Source organism: Thamnophis elegans, chromosome 7, assembly GCF_009769535.1.
Source record: "Thamnophis elegans isolate rThaEle1 chromosome 7, rThaEle1.pri, whole genome shotgun sequence".
Taxonomy (NCBI): Eukaryota; Metazoa; Chordata; class Lepidosauria; order Squamata; family Colubridae; genus Thamnophis; species Thamnophis elegans.
Window position 1 is genome coordinate 54,746,053 of NC_045547.1, and position 18,136 is coordinate 54,764,188.

The window sequence follows — 18,136 nt, forward strand, 5'->3', positions numbered from 1 at the left end:
ACATGGGTTAGAAATTCTCAAAAATGTTTATAATAAATGCAGAAAATTGGAATTGTTCAAAATAATAAAAGAAATGGATTGCTAAAAAATCTATTTATGATTACAGCAATATACATAATAAAGAATCAAAGCTGAACTGCCTAGGCCTACTTGCTTCTGGTGCACCCCTGTCTTTTACTCATGAAGACTTCGTAATTTAACACATCTGAAAAGTAGCAGGATAGGAAATGCTGCATTTAAAGACGAGATTCTAGATATGTTTTGAACTATCCTATCAATAAAAATGTCATCAGAAGGTCTACAGGCAAAAGCCAGAGTGGTAGGCTAGAAAAAGGGACTAACTCAGATAAGTTGTGTATAATTTCACAGGTTAAGAGCCTGGCGAAAGAAGAATACTGAACAACAGGTCAACCCTGGGCAATGTAACAATTTATTTATACTAGAGCTGAGTGCAACTAGAAAAAGCAAGGTGCAACCTGAAATGTCACTTTCAGCCAGGCATATCATCACCCCTACAAGAAAATCCATCTGATAAATCTGATGACAGCACCAAGCCCCATATATCTTTGGAAGGCAGATTCAAGCTTATGTTTGTGACTGCAGCAGAGCTTTTTTAGAACTGGAACTAGGTAGAAACCCTGCCAGCCCTGACAATGCTGGAAACAATCGGGAGAGATCATATTAAAAAAGACTGATGCAGGGAGATGAAGCTTTGCAGAATTATATTCTGGCCAAATCAAAGCTGTATACTTTTAGCTGCCTTTGGATATAGAATCTAGACGATTGTGTTAAGGTTGCGCAGATGGTTCATGCCTAGTTGGAGAAATGGTATCTATGGTGCTCAAAATCTTTTCAGCATTGCTGATACGAGTTGATATCAAATACTGTAAACATCAGTGATGTTTTTCTGCTCGGCTGCCAAAAGGGTCCATGTGAGATAGCGTGCACATGCAATGCTCTCCCCCTGCGCATGCACACACAACCCCCCATGCTCCCCCGGGCATGTACGCAGGCCTCACTGAAGCCTCTGGCCTTCCGGTTTGCCCATTAGGCTATTTTTCACCCTCCTCAGGCTTCAGTAAAGCCTCTGTGGATGGCAAAAAACAGGCCCAAGGGGCCTACCGGAAGTTCGGAAATGAATCTTCTAAAGCCTAGGGAGAGAAAAAAATGGTCCAACAGGGCTACTGCAAGTTCAGAAACGAACTTCCAGTTTGCCCATTGGGCCATTTTTTGCTCTCCCCAGACTTCAGGAAAGCCTCTTAAGCCAGTGGATGGATGGATGGATGGTGAAAAATGGGTCCAAGTGGCTTACCAGAAATTTGGAAACAAACTTCTGGTTTGCCCAGTGGGCCAGTCTTTCCCTCAAAGTAATATCTTCCTGAAGGGGTAAAAACTAACTTCATTTTCAATCAGTATGGACATAGAATGTGCCTAATGAGAAATTTAGTTTTACCCATCAGGAAATACAGAGTTGGAGAAACTTGACCCACAAGATAGTTTGCATTACATTTGCCATTTGACAAATAATATTTATTTATTTATTTATTTGTTTGTTTGTTTGTTTAATTATTTATTTAACTTATTGTGGACAGACTGCATTCAATAAAACAAAAGGCAGTCATAAAGCAAATGGTAAAAGTAAACAAGAGATAAATTAAAAACTCAGAAAAGACATGGGTTAGAAATTCTCAAAAATGTTTATAATAAATGCAGAAAATTGGAATTGTTCAAAATAATAAAAGAAATGGATTGCTAAAAAATCTATTTATGATTACAGCAATATACATAATAAAGAATCAAAGCTGAACTGCCTAGGCCTACTTGCTTCTGGTGCACCCCTGTCTTTTACTCATGAAGACTTCGTAATTTAACACATCTGAAAAGTAGCAGGATAGGAAATGCTGCATTTAAAGACGAGATTCTAGATATGTTTTGAACTATCCTATCAATAAAAATGTCATCAGAAGGTCTACAGGCAAAAGCCAGAGTGGTAGGCTAGAAAAAGGGACTAACTCAGATAAGTTGTGTATAATTTCACAGGTTAAGAGCCTGGAAAAATGGGTCCAAGTGGCTTACCAGAAATTTGGAAACAAACTTCTGGTTTGCCCATTGGGCCATTTTTTGCCCTCCCCAGGCTTTAGGAAAGCCTCTGGAGTCTGTGGATGGTGAAAAACAGGCCCAACCAGAAGTTCGGAAATGGGATTTCCGGTTTTCCCATTGGGCCATTTTTTTGCCTTCCCCAGTCTTCAGAAGGCTTTCCTGAAGCCTGGGGAGGGCAAAAATGGCCTCTCCCTGCCCTCTGGAAGGCTGAAGATCAGCTGGCCAGCACACATATGTGCACTGGAGCTGAGATAGGGCAACACCTTGCATGCCCTCAGATATGGCTCCGCGTGCCATCTGTGGCACGCATGCCATAGGTTCACCATCACAGATATACATCTCATTCCTTCAAACACTGATTCTTTGCAGCAGGGGTGGTACACACTTACCTTCCCTACTGGTTTGCAAATGTGAGTGTGCGCACTCTTGCTCGCTTTGCTTGCACACACCACCACTGCACATGCGTACAGCCTTCCGTGCATGAACTTTGGATGAAAAAAGGGCCTAAATGTATAGCCGTGGCGGGTGGGCGAGGGTACCCATGATTTCCACTACCGGTTTGGGAGAACCAGTCTGAACTGGTAGAATACCACCTTTATTTTGCAGGAATTGTAATACTATCTTTGTCTAAGTTTTTTCAACACTCATTCAACAATTCTAGTTTAATTTATGGTTTTATAACCTGGCTGACTGACTGAATGACTATTCCATTTAACCCTGTTAGAATCTGGCAATATGTGAGAACTTCTTTAGCCAAGGGCTAATACCAGAAAACCAAATTCTTTGGGACAGCTGCAGTTGTCATACAATGCAGCATCCATTGAGTCATCTTAATGCTAAACTCCTCCTGCCTCATTCTTTAATTTGCCTAAAATACCAATTTTTTCACACAGAAATATAGGAAAGGAATCCAGAGATATTTACATTATTACATTTCTAATATGAAGTGATGTGTTCCTGAATAACTGATCTTGGGTTGAGAGCTTTACCAATTTTGGAATTATATAAGCATTTCCTTATGTCTTGAGGCAGAACTCTTAACAAATTTCACTGGCTTTGTGAGGATGTTTGAAAATTCTTCCTTAAAGACTAATACAGATAGACCAGTGGTGGGTTGCAGGCGGTACACCCCGGTATGGGTGTACCGGAGCCTCCCCAGAGCACCAGGTACCCCTCCGGTATGGTGCTCCGGAGGGCCCACCCGCCCGCGCTCCTTACCGGTCTTTAAAGTCTTTGGTGCTCCCACACACAACACATATAGTGCCTGCGTGATGCTGCGCCGAGCAGCTAGAGCGTTGCGGAGGCTCACGGAGGAATCGCTGGATGGCAAGAAGCATGCGTATGCTGCGCATGTCCATGTGGACACCGCCGGGCCCATTGCAACTGGTTGGAAGGGGATCCGGAACTCACCACTGAGATAGACCTTCAATGTTTAAAAGGGGCATAAGTCTGTGTTGAACTACTATATAGCTACAGTATGCTTTTAGATTAAAGGCTGAATGAACCAGCATTAGTGGTCCAATTTCAGGAAAGCCTAATTGATTAAGTTATTTGGAATAGGCAAGACAATGCCCATTTTAACTACTCATGTGGTTCTATTAGTATAAAATCAGTTGGAGAGTTGGAATTCAATTGAAAAAATGCCTATACATACACACATATGCCCATACCTACATACTGTTATTTAAATAACATTGTGATATTTAAAATTTTTGCAGTAGCAGAGTCGATGATGCTGGGTGGAACACATTTATGATTTTTCAAAAAAATGAAAATATGTGGCACTGAAAAGGAATCATGTGTCTTATTATCAGCTGCCAAAACAAACTCTATTCCATCTTTCAGAAAGATATGAATCTTTTAAGCCCCCTTTCTTGCTAATATTTGCACATTTTCAGTTTTCTACTACTACTCAGAGAGATGAACAGTTTTCCATTATTGCTCAGCCTTGATAGTTTCAGAGGAAAACTTCAGAGTTTCAGAGAAAAAGCCCTCCAGCAGTCTAAGAGTCTATCACAACAAATCCCACCCTGAAACATCCATATCTCAGTATACTACTTCTGATAAAAAGGAAATGTGTCTGGAGCAATGCTGCTACACCTATACCATTTATAAAAACTCAATCTATCTGAAATGAAATGGGATAAGGAATTTGTAGTTACCAAAGAAGCTTTAGAGAGTGAGCGAAGAACCCAATGCAGTCCCATTCATCACATCAAATCTTGGAAAACCTCTAAATTGTAAGGAAACTCAGTCAAGACTGATTTGTCTCCCCCCCCTGCTAAATTCTATTCTTTTAACTGGAAGAATTAAAAGGAAGATGCCTTATCACACAAATCAGAGTTTAGGGAGGAATTACATGTCTTACACAGAATAAAGTAAAACAACAGGATGCTTTTAGCCCAATTTCTATTTTCAGTTCAACCAAAGACCCTGCTTTAATGAGGTTCAATCTTTTTGCCATTCAATGAATTTAGAGGGTATGTCCTACAGATGTGCTATATCAATCTGGAAGGAGAACATTTCATTCATTCAAGATTTAACACATTTTCTGGGACTTCTGAGGTGCTTGTATAAAGGCAGAAGTGCAGCGTTCCATACCTTACATACAAGAGATTGAAGAACTCACCATTTACATTTACAAATGTATTAATACTTTTGGAACCCTGAAAGATAAGCATTTTGGACTTCTCCCAATGCACAAAGGATTACATTCCTACATACATTACTTTCTAGTTATAGTAAACCTGTTCTCAAAACTGAGTCATTGTCTTTCTTCTTTGATCACATGTGATCTTAGAAGCTAGCTCAATTATCACTTCACAATGTTTGGAAACTATGAGATCTATGAGACTACTGTCATATGAGATCTCATAATTGGAATACGGGTGCATAGTTCACTGTGTGATTCTGGGAAAACTTCTCTAGGCAGAGTTGCTCTTTGCACTGTCCATTTTCCCAATTCAAACTGCACAGACTGCACAAATTGACCAAATCAAAGACATGCTTGTACAGTACTTAAAATCCTGTGTCTATTACTAAGAAGATAACTGGATAATTCTATTCTCTTGACATAATTTAAATAAAACTCCCCTAATCTGCCCACTGAATAGTTATCTTCCATTTCAATTACAGATATTATCATTAGTTGTTTTTGTACCCCTATATAATCTCTTTTGTACCTACAGAATATGGACAAATTAGTCCAGCAATTTCCAGGGTTCAGATTGAAAGAAATTGGAGCAGAGCACAATTACAACATCTTCGCAGATTGTCGATAATAATAATAGTCCATCTTCAGATGGACCAGTAAGTGTGTATGCCCACAATCATCTACTTGTGAAGAGTAAGACATAAAACCTAAATAAAGTTAGATGAAGTCAGGTATAGAACCTAGATACATCATACCATTCTGTCATGGTCCAAATCAATCCAATGGAATTCAAACTCTTGCTTTACATTATTCATATTATACCATTCCTTTCTCTTCCAGGACTATCTAGTGCATTCAAATGTACATCAACTTTTATGACCACCATCACTGCCATTCCAGGTCAAGTGACAAGAGGAATATGAGGTGGATCTTGGATTTGTAAAAATTTATCTCTATAGGGGAAGGAGGTTATAATGTTGGGAATACTATTGGCCAGAAGAGAAATCCCAGAAAACTGATAAGAATTCCCAACACCCCATCAGTGAAAACCAGGTCACATTTAAAAGCAGAGGAAATGCTGCATGCCAAATATGTAGAAGAGTTTCCACTATTCCTGACTCTTAACCTGAGCTTTTGCATCTGGAACTATAAGTAAGGTTTTGTCATTTTCAAGAACATAACATAAAGGTAAAGGTTTCCACTGTTCAATTGTTTTTTGACTGCAGGGGGCAGTGCTCATCCTCATTTCTTAGCCAAGAGGGTATGCATTGTCTGAAGACACTTCTGTGGTCATGTGGCTAGCATGACTATATGTCGAGATGCACAGAAAGCTGATATCTTCCACAGAAATGGTATCTATTTATCTATTCTCATTTGCATGCTTTCAAACTGCTAGGTGGCCAGGAGTTGGGGCAAATAACAGAAGCTGAACCATCACACAGTGTTTGGGTCTTCCAGCTGACACATTCTGCATTTTTAACCATTGAGCCACCATGGTTCCTCCTCAATTGCAAAGGAAACAGTAAAGGGAGATAAATAAGTTGGCTATAAATTAGCTACTTCTCAAAGATGATTTAATTTGGAGAACTAAAGCTTTAGAGCAGGGGTGTCAAACTCATGGCCTGTGGGCTGGATGCGTCATGTGCTAACCATGCCCACCCCCATTTTAGCGAAGGGGGGAAAGTTGTGATACATCATGTAATGACGTGATGACATGAATTTGACACCCCTGCTTTAGAGGATCATATCCTAACCAAATCAAGATTTCAGAGTTTCAGCAGCATTTGTATATGAAATAAAGAGGATTGCATTACAGTATTTAAAGCTTCTCAAAAGATTCATAATTTGCCAAAATAACATATTCTTGATGCTGAGAATATCTTGACTGTTTCTCGTACTAGCCTATCACTTCCATCTCACCTCTTGATATTTGGATTTTCAGCCTCTTGCTGAAATTCTAATGATGGTTTTGCCAATAGTGGTTAAGGATCTTGGATTGATTTTTGCGATTTTTACGGTGCAGCATTTTAGTAATGTGGTCAATAAATGGCTGCTCTTTTTAACTGCCTGCCCAAATAGGCTTTATTTACTTAGTTATAGTCATTGCCATTAGATTTACAACCATTTTCACTGGTTATCAAAGCGCTGCCTAGTTAATGTTTTTAACAATGGTATGAGAATACTAGCTTCTTGCTGAGTCTGACATAGAGACAGCATTATGGGAAGTCTTAGTGTGTATTGAGTTTGGAAGGCTCCCAATTACTGGATTCAACAGTGTCGAAGTCTAGCAGAACCACTTCGGTGGTCTTTATTACTACCAGTTGTTGTTTGTCATCCTAGTCAGTGTTCAAATCATGCTCCAAAGTTTGCATGGTGGCATGCATATTGCTAAGTCAAATATACACAAACACAAAGCACATTAGTTGTGGGCAAAATATTAGGCATTTATACTATGTGCCTTCATCACTGCAATAATTACATGCAGAACAGTGGTGGGATTCAAATAATGTAACAACCGGTTCTCTACCCTAATGACCAGCAGGGTAGGTGGGGCTTGGTGGTCATGTTACTGGGTGGGCATGGCCAACTCAACATCACTCACGTTGATGAGTGCTTCACCTTAGTTGTTACAATGTAAAAATGGTTAACTGGAGAGGCAGTTTCTGTAAGCAGGGCAATAAAGATTAGGCTAGAAACAGCACCAGAATGTTTCTTTCCTGCCTTCCTTACAGGATTAGCCCTGTAAAGTGGAAAAAACAAAATGAGATTTCTTCCAACAGCTGGTTCTCCAAACTGCTTAGAAAGCTACCAACCCGGTTCTCCCGAATAGGTGCAAACTGGCTGAATTCCACCACTGATGCAGAAGCAACAAATAATACATGTATGTGTGTGTCTGTGGTTATAAACTAGGCAGATGAATCTTTGCTCAAATCCACAACCATTCATAACAGTCACACAAGGATAAATGGATATAAACATTTCTGAACATCATAGGACAACATTCAGTATTTTATTACAAAGTTTGATATTTATAGATGTGATAAAGAAAGGCAATTAATCAACAAATTAAAACTATAACATTAAGCCATTACAGAAAATACGTTATTTTCTTTGTTTCTGCTAATATTAAGACACATTAATGTTAAGTTTAGTTTATACTCTTAGGAAGTTTTAGGATATCACTGTCATAAACATACTGCTTTAAATTAAAGTCATGATCCAGATAATAATGTAGTTGGTTTTCTCCACAACTGTGCTAGAACTCAGTTTAAGAATGTATATATTAAAAAGTCTTCAATTGCTTATCTTCAATTCACTTAGCAGAACAAAATCTTAAACTATGGAGGAAATAGTGCACTTTAGCAAAATACAATAGGAAAGATGATGGAGAGATTATAGCTATTGTTTCTGTTCTACAGTGTTCTCAAAATTTGTTCTCACTGGTTCTCTTATAATCCAACAAACTATATTGCAATGTAAGTAATAAATAGGGTTTTTGAAATGCTATAATCTTGCAGTTATTCCAGTTATTTATCTCCTTAAAAATAGCAACAATCTGCTACATTTTGTGTAAGCTTCATCAACAAATAATTGCCAACAGTCAATGATGCTAGATGTTAACTGTTTAAGTTGTACAACTGAATCTTCATTATTTTGTTAAAAAATGTCTTCATGTATTATAATGCTTCTTTTTATTCATCAACTTGTTATAAGCACTTATTTTTCACATAAGCATTCTTAAAGTTTATGTATTCTGTATTTAATATTGAAGCTCTTACATTAAAGTAAATGTAGAAAAAGGAAATATAATAACATTAGCTTAGTTTATTGGCTTACATTCTGTTTTACTTGGAATTATACAGATTTTCTTCAATGGATTTTTAATTACCCTGTCTAGCTAAAGCTTTCTTAGTCCTTAAAGCAATGCTAGACACAATAGAAGGTTTTTGTTATTTTTTTAGCAATGCCAACTTGTATTTCACAAATGCATTTATACTCAATAATGCACTAAAGAGCAAATACAAAGAATAATTTAGACTTCGTTGAAGAATGATATTCAAGCTTTTCTAGACATTTTTACAATGATATACGACTTCCTGGAGAAATGCTGCTATCTCCTTCATACAGCATGCATTATCTTGAACAATAGGAGCAGTGCTAATTCTTCATGTAGAGAAAGAATTACCTGTTGAAGGCAAAATAATATGCACATTCAACTATGTGCTAAATTAAACAATTAAACAAAGTAGGACATCTGTTGCAGAGGATAAAGTCATGTGTCTGATATTGAACTTTAGAAAATCAGAGTTAAAAACTTTCAATCTGATGTACATTTTCATTATCTAATCCAATGTTTTGACATATTTTCTTTATGGTCATAATTTAACAATTACCTGTATGTTTTGTGTTCTTGCACTGCCAAACTAACATAAAAGCTAAATGCTAGTGCAATGTATCCACTTCACTTTAAATAGAAAATAGCTTCTAATCATGTGAAAAATCATTTAGAAATGTATCAGCTATTTCACATACTATGTCCTGGAGGTTTCACATATGTTTTGATTGAAACTTCAAGAACCCATAAAATCATTATATTAGAGATTATAGACATATACATTACCTTGAATTTAATTTTTTTCAGCTGACTTTCTGGTCAGAAGATTTAAAGAGATGTTAAATCCAAATAGTTTTAAGTCAGGCTAAGTCAAGAAATGATCAGTTTTGTAGTAATGCAGTGTTGAAAGGAACAATTAAAAGATCAAATCCATTAAGGCTATAAATATCTATGTATTTCTAAAGTGATTCAATATGATGAATATTTATTAAAAATCCTAATTTTAAATACACAAGGGGGTGGTTGAAAGGATCTATATTAGTGAAAGTAGTTCAGAAAAAGGACATCTAGAGGTTGATAGTAGCTTGAGTAAATATAGGTTTAAGATTTAGTAAGTTTACCTTAAAATCAAGTTTGATATAGGAAATAATTGAAAAAGCAGCTAAAAATAAAACTGGCAATGTTTTATATATTTCTATGTAAGGCTGCTAAGAAAGCTTATCACTTGCCAGCAGATTTTCAGGGGAAGTATGATGAGTACAGATCATCTCTGTATGATTGGAGATGATGACCAAGGCGCAGACTGAAGAACAGGTGAGTTGACTGTTTCTAAGGAACTTCTCCGGATAAGGAGAGGATGAGATATTACCCACAAGTGCTTCAGACATCCATAAAAAACAGTCTCCCAGAGATTTGCACACTGGGAGACAAAGGAAAAAGCCATCATGCCTCAACCATGGCACAGCCTATTAAAGGACATTGGGTCACTTTCTAATCACTTTTGGAAATCACCTATTTAATTATATTAAGGCTATTAGAGATCCTTGAAATGACAAGTTTCAAAAGCTACCTAGTGAATTTATTCTTCATTGTTGAATAAAATAAATATTGACCATAAACTTAACAATTTAAGAAATTGGAAATACATGGCAAAAAGCTAAATAATACTCTGATCCAAGAAAATTATAAATGAATTAAGGAACCAGACAAATATAGAATATTTTACTATAGGTTTTTGGAATGAATATATACCATGTTTTCCCCAAAATAAGACCCACCCTGAAAATAAGCCCTAGCCTGCTTTTTGGAGTGGGACTAATATAAGCCCTACCCCAAAAATAAGCATGAGGGATGGGTACGCCCAGCACAAGAGGCAGCATGTGCGGGGGTCCCATGGTGTCAGGCAACAGCCATAGCCCACTGCCCCCTTGGTACAACACAAATACCATTAAGTCCAAGTGTTGAGGCAGAGGTGGGAGGAGAAGAGAGGGGATCCGGATGTACTGCGCAGCTGTCTGACTCACGGGAGACTTGTGGGAATCTTGCATGGTGACACTGGCAGCAGGGGGAGGCAGAGGCATAGGGGATGGGGAATGGGGGAGGCAAGCGATCCCAACACCCCATTCGGATGCCTGCTCAGTGTGGCTGCAGACAAACTGAGAGACAGTGGGATAGAGAGGGCAGCACTTTGGGATCACCCCTGCCTCTGCCTCGTTCTGCTGCACACTTTTCCCCCAGACGGAGATGAAGCTTTGTCTGCTTGCAAAGGGCACAGTTTGAAATGAAGCTAATCACTCCATTTCAGACTATCCCCTTTACAAGCACACAAAGCTTTGAGTCTCCATCATTTCTCCCTCTGGGTGGAAAGTGTTTGGGCAGCCACTAGCGTCGGCTGTTCCACTGTCTTCTTATCCAGAGCTTCAATCAGGGCCAAGCTCTCAGCATGCCCTGGACTGCACCCACCCTGCCAGGAGGGCGAAGAGCCCCCACATGGCAGCAGCAACATGGCAGTTTCCTGGTGGCCATACAGTGCCGACCATGGCCCATTCACCAAAATGGCTATGCATAGCCCCCCAGGCGCCCCTCCCCTCCCCCCGGCCCTGAAGCCCCCCCACCCTCCCGGGGGGGAGCACTCACCTGCCGCCAGGGCCAGGGGACTGTCGCCACCTCCCTCTGCGCCCGCCACCATGGCTGCCGTGCCCACCGCCGAGGCAGTGCCGAACGAGTGCCGATCGAGCCACGCCGGCCAGAGGAGCGCCGAGCCGCCGATGGGTGGAGGCGACAGGCTCCTGAGTGCATGCAGAGCGCCTTCGGGATCGCTGGGGAAGAAGTTGGGGAGCGAGGGTCGCCCGGACCTCGCAGCCTCCCCACAATCACTCCCGCACCATCTGCTACTGCTTGGGGACTCTAGCAAAGGAGGAATACAATCAGCGTTTTAGAATGCCAGCAGGGCTTGGCCGCCATTCAGCGAAACATGTTTCGCTGAATGACGGCTGAGCTCTAAAGTGCCGGCATGCCTTTAAAGTGCCGGCTTGCCATCCGCGCCGGCTGGCTGGAAGGCAAGCTGGCATTTTAAAGGCATGCCAGCACTTTAGAGTGCCGGCAGGGCTCAGCCGCCATTCAGCGAAACATGTTTCGCTGAATGGCGGCCGAGCTCTAAAGTGCCAGCATGCCTTCCGGGCTGGCCGGCCATTAAGTGAAACATGTCCTGGTTTGAGGCCGGGCGGCATGCTTGCACTTTAAAGGCGCACCGAGGCAGCATGGCTTTAAAAAATAAAAAATAAAAAATAAAAAATAAAAAATGAAAAATAGATGTGCCAGCCCGCGCGCCAGCAGAGGCGGGTAAAAGAAAAACCACACACACACACACACACATATACACATAATGAAAACAAATTACAATTACTTACATTACAAATAAATTAAATTCCCCCCCCCTGCCCCCTCCCTCTGACCCAAATAACTTCCAACTGCGTCAAAAATGCTAGGTTTGGTCTAGCCAGGGCCAGGCAGGCTAGGCTAGTTGCTGCTAGAGTCACCACGTGGATGACTCTGCTTAAATATTTTAAAATAGGCTCTAAACAAAGTGCCCTCTGCAGGGGGAGGCGGGAAAATCACGTGCCTCATTTGTATACATAATTTTTTGCTTTTTAACTCTTGGTTAACTCTTAAAAGGCGAAAAATTCCTTATGCAAAGGAGGCCCATAGTTCTCTAGCCTCCTCCTTCTAACTGCACTAAGGAGACTCAGAGTCACTGTGACTTAGAGTCTGGGAGCAACTACCTTGGCTTTTTTAATTATTTTAAAAATAGTTTCCTTTTCCTCAGGAGACTGAGGCCCCGCCTCCCCTGCCTCTAGTGACTGCACGTCACTGACTGGGATAAGGACTTTCTACTGGCTATACAAAACAAATTGGTTAAGGTGGAAATACAAATCCTAAACCAAAAGAATGACCTGGATGTTGGGTTTTAATTAGGTTCATTAAACAAGTTTGTTAAAACTTTTTTTTTGTTAAAGAAGCCTTTGGGATGGTGGTGGGGAGAAAAATTAGCTTTGGTAAAACAAACAAGCTTTATATTATGCCAGTGGTGGGTTTCAAAATTTTTAGAACCTCTTCTGTAGGAGTGGCCTGCTTTGTGGGAGTGGCTTGCCAGCCATGTGACCAGGTGGGAGTGGCTGGCCAGCCATGTGACTGGGTGGGAGTGGCCAACATGTAAAATGTGGTGAAACTCACTTAACAATGCTCTTGCTTAGCAACCAAAATGTTGGCTCAGAAACTCATTTGAAGCACGTAAGTTTTAAAGCTGTCAAGTTACAAGACCCTTGCACCCCCTAACGCTTTAGGGAAAAAAAACCCAGGGGTGTTCAAACTTGACAGCTTTAAGACTTGTGGACTTCAACTTCCAGAATTCCTCCTCTCGCTCTTCATCTTGATGATGTGTGGACGGGTGGGGGGAGGGAGCTGGAACCGGTTCTAAACGGCAATGTAGATTTGTGGAACCTCTTCTATAGAAGAGGTTAGAACTCACAGGAACCCACCCCTGTATTATGCCCTTCTTACATTCTTGATCTTTAATTTTTTCAAATATCGTGGGATTCTTATTCTTTCTTTTTATCTCTCTTTTCTTCCTCTGAGATCAGTTTGTATTTGTTTTACCATTATCATCAGAATTTTCAATTCATATTTTAATAAAGAAAACTTATCATTTGTCAGAACAATTATATACTTATATTGTAGGACACACACCTATTCAGCATACCTACAAAAATTAAATTTAAAAGACCAAAATAATTATTCAATAGGTAAAAAAATACATTTTTAACCTAGAGAAAAGGCTAGTGAGATGTTTAAATTATAGAGAGTAAAAAATACTGGTCATCCAATGAAGCAGAATTGTGAAGATTCATATTTTTTTTAAAAAAAACATCTGAACACATATACAGGTAGTCCTCAACTTACAACAGTTTATTTAGTGACTGTTCAAAGTTATATCACTGAAAAAAGTGACATGACCATTTTTCACACTTATGATCATTGCAGCATCCCCATGATCACATGATCAAAATTCAGATACCTGGCAACTGGTTCATATTTATGATGGTTGCAGTGTCCCAGGATTATGTGATCCCCTTTTGCAACCTTCTGACAAGCAAAGTCAATGGGGAAGCCAGATTCACTTAACAATCATGTTACTAATTTTAACAACTGCAGTAATTCATTTAACAAATGTGGCAAGAGAAGTCATAAAATGGGGCAAAACTCACTTAACAATCATCTCATTTAGCAATGGAAATTTTGTGCTCAATTGTTCTAAGGCAAGAACTTCCTGTTGTTACACTAGAGATACCTAGTGTGTATCCCTGTTGGTGTTACTCATTCAAAAGAAGTCAAGTGGCATTTTTAATGGAAGATGGATTGTTTATATTGAAATAAAATAAAAGCTTTATAAAAAAAAATCAAGTGGCTGTACATACACAAACCTTCCCACTTCCTGAAGATGGAATGAAAAACTTAGAAAAAAGGTAGGTAGAGATTTTCATGAGAAGTTTACTATAGAAATATTAGATATTACTTTGGAATAATAGAGCTTGGGTTTTAGATTTTGACAGTGGTTTGTTCTCCAAGCTTGATTAAATTTAGTTTCTGAATGTGTCAGAGTTTGCAGCAGACAATCACATCCAGAAAGCACACAGAGATAACTGATTCAGCAGAATTCATTAACTTCTTTATATACATAATAACACATGAGTAAATGTGCAATACCAATAGTAGATTCTCCAACGTGGTAGTAGTTACAGACAAAACACAGGCAAAGGTAAGATTTGTTTCAGTTCAGAGTTCAGAGCTAGACAGGCTAGATTAGTTTTAGCTTCGTTTCAGAACTGAGCACAGTACTCAGTTAAACCATGGTCAGACTCCAAACGGTTTTAGCTCCCATTGGCTGGCATTGTTGCTATGCATCTTCGTTGGCTGACCTTGTTACCATGTCTCTGTTCCAGTTCATGAATATTCTGACAGAATGTTTCATTACCTGTTACGTATTGAAATGAGTAGCTGAAACTAGTTGCTGAAGTTCTCACTCATGTCCACTATTGAAGCAGGAAAATATTTTATGCTGATTGGTTGACTGGCTGACAGCTTCCTCTAAAAAGAGCACTGTCAGTCAGGCAGTTGCTGTTGTTCATTATGAACTAAATAAAAAGAGCTTTGCAGAAAACACTCTGGCCTCGTCTCCATTCTCACTCTGAACTTAACACTGGCAATGAAGTTAGGATAGGATGGGAACTGAGGCTGAAAAGAAGTGACCACAGACCCACTCAAGAACTGAGCACTGGAGATGATCTGTTGTTCATTGCAATGCCATTCATCGACCATAGACGCATCAGCCCACATTGCCTGGGCATCACAACGGTCCATTGGAAATGGCTGCAGTAACACTGTTTATTCTATATAACCCAGCCACTGAGACGTGGGACTCATACATTGTTCTCTTCGAATGTGTCCTCGAAAGAAAGTTAATCAGAATCTAGGAAACAGAAAAAGGGCACTGTTCCTAAGCTACTGTGGCCCAGACATCTTCAAGAAGGCCAGAGCATTCCTCGCTCTACAGGCCGTTCAGACAGTACTATGGGACACAGCATGCAGAACAAACTATTGAATCACTATGCGCCAAAACTTTCATTGATTGCTTGCCGACATGCTTTCCATCATAGAAACCAGGCAGAGGGCGAATCCACCAACTCATGCATTGCAGCCCTTCAAAAAGCAGCATTGTATTGCAAGTTCAGAGAATTAGATGATGTTCTTTGGGCAGATTGGTTTGTGGAGTGAGGGACGTTAAGTTACAGTGGCATCTTCTCGCTAAAACAAACCTCACCCTGCAGATGGCGCTTGACGAGGCACAAGCAGCCGAAATGTCAAATCAAACGATGGCTGAAATTCAGAAATCAAACAGCCACCGTCATCGTGCAAAGCAGGATGGTTTGAGTTTCATACAGTTTCTTTGACAGACAATACCCCAATCAAGAAACTGCTAAAGAAGCCAACAGCAAACAGCCCAATCACAGAATCTCTATGACCCCACCCCCGCAACACGGACAGGAAAGCCACTAGAATATACACTGACAGCAAACTGCACTCCTTACTAGCACTGGTGACGTTACCTAGTTTGGGTAATGAAACATCTGCAAGAAAACAAGTAAGCTCAGAGCACACCAAGGACCCCTCACAGTGCTTTGAATGCGGTGGTAAACAAACAAAACAATATTAGTTCATATAAAATTAATTCCAGAGAATATATATATTCAATCCAAAAACCCGGAAGGAACAAAAGGAAGACAAAACAGCAGACTAATTATGGAAAGGGTTATACTAGAAATACAATAGTTCCCAGGGAGAGAAAAGAACTTGCGTTGCTGGGAAAACCAAAGGAGTTGATAGGATCAAGATTACAAGCATGTCAACTATTCTCTACACATTGTGTCAGGATGTTCAAAATTAATTGCATCAGGTATGGGTTTCTGCTGGCAATACGGCCAATTCGCTGTAGGTCTGTTTCAAAATGAGTTTCGCTTTATATCTTCCAGTAAAGTTATTTAAAGTGATTCCAGTATAGAAAAATTTCAGAAACACAAATCCTTGAATGTATAGAAAATGTGTTCAACTTTGCATAAGTAGTAATTCATTGAAGTTATCGAATAATCATTTTGAACCTCAAAACAATAATTAAATAAAATGCAACATTTTTTGTACGTACGAGATCCTTCTGTTCTAATTTTCTGTGATGGTATACTAGGATCTCCTGTCCCTAAAATATTAGTGGCCATTATACGAAATTCATATTCCATCCATGGAATTAAATCAATAACTTTTGCTGATTCCGCATTTCCATCAACAATGGAAGGATCTAAATACAAACAGAGACAATAATTAAAACAGCACTGCAACAAAAATCATATCATAACCTAATATTTGCTTCATCAAGTGATTTTAATTACTAAATAATCTAGTTTAATTTCTTGAATGAATGCAGAAATATGGATGGGGAAATCTGTTTTTCATTTTGTCCATTTTGAATTATTTTTCTTCATTTATTCAGCAGGTTGCAATTTTTTAAAACAAAATATCTATGAAATGCATTTATTTGGAAAAAAAAGTTTCCTTTTTCTTAATAGCCACATTATTTAAAAGCTTCATTCCATATATGTGTTTATACATTTTTCATTAATGTAGGTATTATTTTTGTACATTTCTATGCACTTTTTGGAAAGAAGTGCAAAATTCTGAACAGTGTGAATATGAAGAGATATTTGAATTCACAGTTGCACATCCTTTAGGAAATATTTCATGATATAATAATGGACTGAATAAAAAAAATCTAGTATAAAATAAGTAAAACAATTACTTGAAATATGAGTCAAATGCTTTGGCAATCAGTGTGATTGGTGTAATGAATATTACACCAGAACCATTGCGCAAAGTATAACCAGTACTAAGATAATATTTTGGCACACACTTCACACACAAACAACCCAAAAGCTACACAACTGACTCACACACAATGTAAAAGCACACAAAACGGCCCCTGCAACAACAAGCAGAAACCTCACTGAGCCACAAAGAGCTCAAAAACCAACCGTCACACATCACACTTTACACAAAAATAACACAAAAACCACATAAATGACTCACACATAATGCAAAAGCAACTGGACTTCACACAAAATGGCCCTTGTAACAAGCAGAAACCCCACAGAGTCACGGTAGGATTAATAGGTAGTAAAAATGCTTTTAAAAAAGTAAAAGAAAAAAAGAAAAAGGTTCCGACATCCCCCCAGCACAGCTGATTGTCAAACAGCTGATAGTCAGGACTTTTTTTTTACTTTTTAAAGCATTGTTTTACTACCAGTTGGGTGAATGGGTAGTAAAAAATGCTTTTAGAAAAGTAAAAAAAGGGTCATCAGCTGTGAAAATCAGCTGTGCTTGCGTGATCATGAGAACTGTTTTTTTTTTACTTTTTAAAGGCATTTTTTACTACCGGTTTGGGGAACCAGAACCATTTATTACTACCCGTTCCAGGAACCAGGCAGAACTAGTAGCATTTCACTCCTGGGTGAAACCGATGCTATTATGTATGGAATTATTATAAGTGACCTCTGCAAATGGCAGTAAGTCGGCCCAGTTAGCTTGCTGATAAATTATGTAACATCTGAGGTATTATTCTGGAACTGAGTTAGCTGATTCACAAGCCCTGTTAGTCTGAGGGTGATGGGAGGAGCTTAGGCCTTGGGTGGAACCTAACAACCTCAGAAACTCCCTCCAGAAGTGGGAGGTGAACTGTACTCCCTTGTCTGAAATTATGCATTTGGGCACACTGTGTAGCCTGTACACATGTTGAATGAACAGTTTAGCTAAGATTTTTGCTGAAAGGAATCTAGGAGTAGGGTACAAAATGCATCTGCTTGGAAAATAAGTTTGTGACCAGCCAAATGACTGTATTTCCCCCACTCTCGGATAGTTCAACGATGAAGTCCATGGATATTTCCTTC

The 18,136-nt window shown here is 39.3% G+C and overlaps 1 protein-coding gene across 3 annotated transcripts in view; it reads right to left on the bottom strand.

The window, feature by feature from the left end:
* Positions 1-18,136, bottom strand: part of CNTN1 (contactin 1) — a 286,347-nt gene that overhangs the window by 23,250 nt on the left and 244,961 nt on the right. For 2 of the 3 annotated variants that reach the window (XM_032221821.1, XM_032221822.1), the window contains one exon: positions 16,345-16,494. In XM_032221821.1, coding sequence (XP_032077712.1) covers positions 16,345-16,494 — 150 coding nt within the window. Of the gene's footprint in view, positions 1-7,810; positions 8,940-16,344; positions 16,495-18,136 lie in introns of those variants that run through there. The other variant, XM_032221823.1, reaches the window with a different exon arrangement.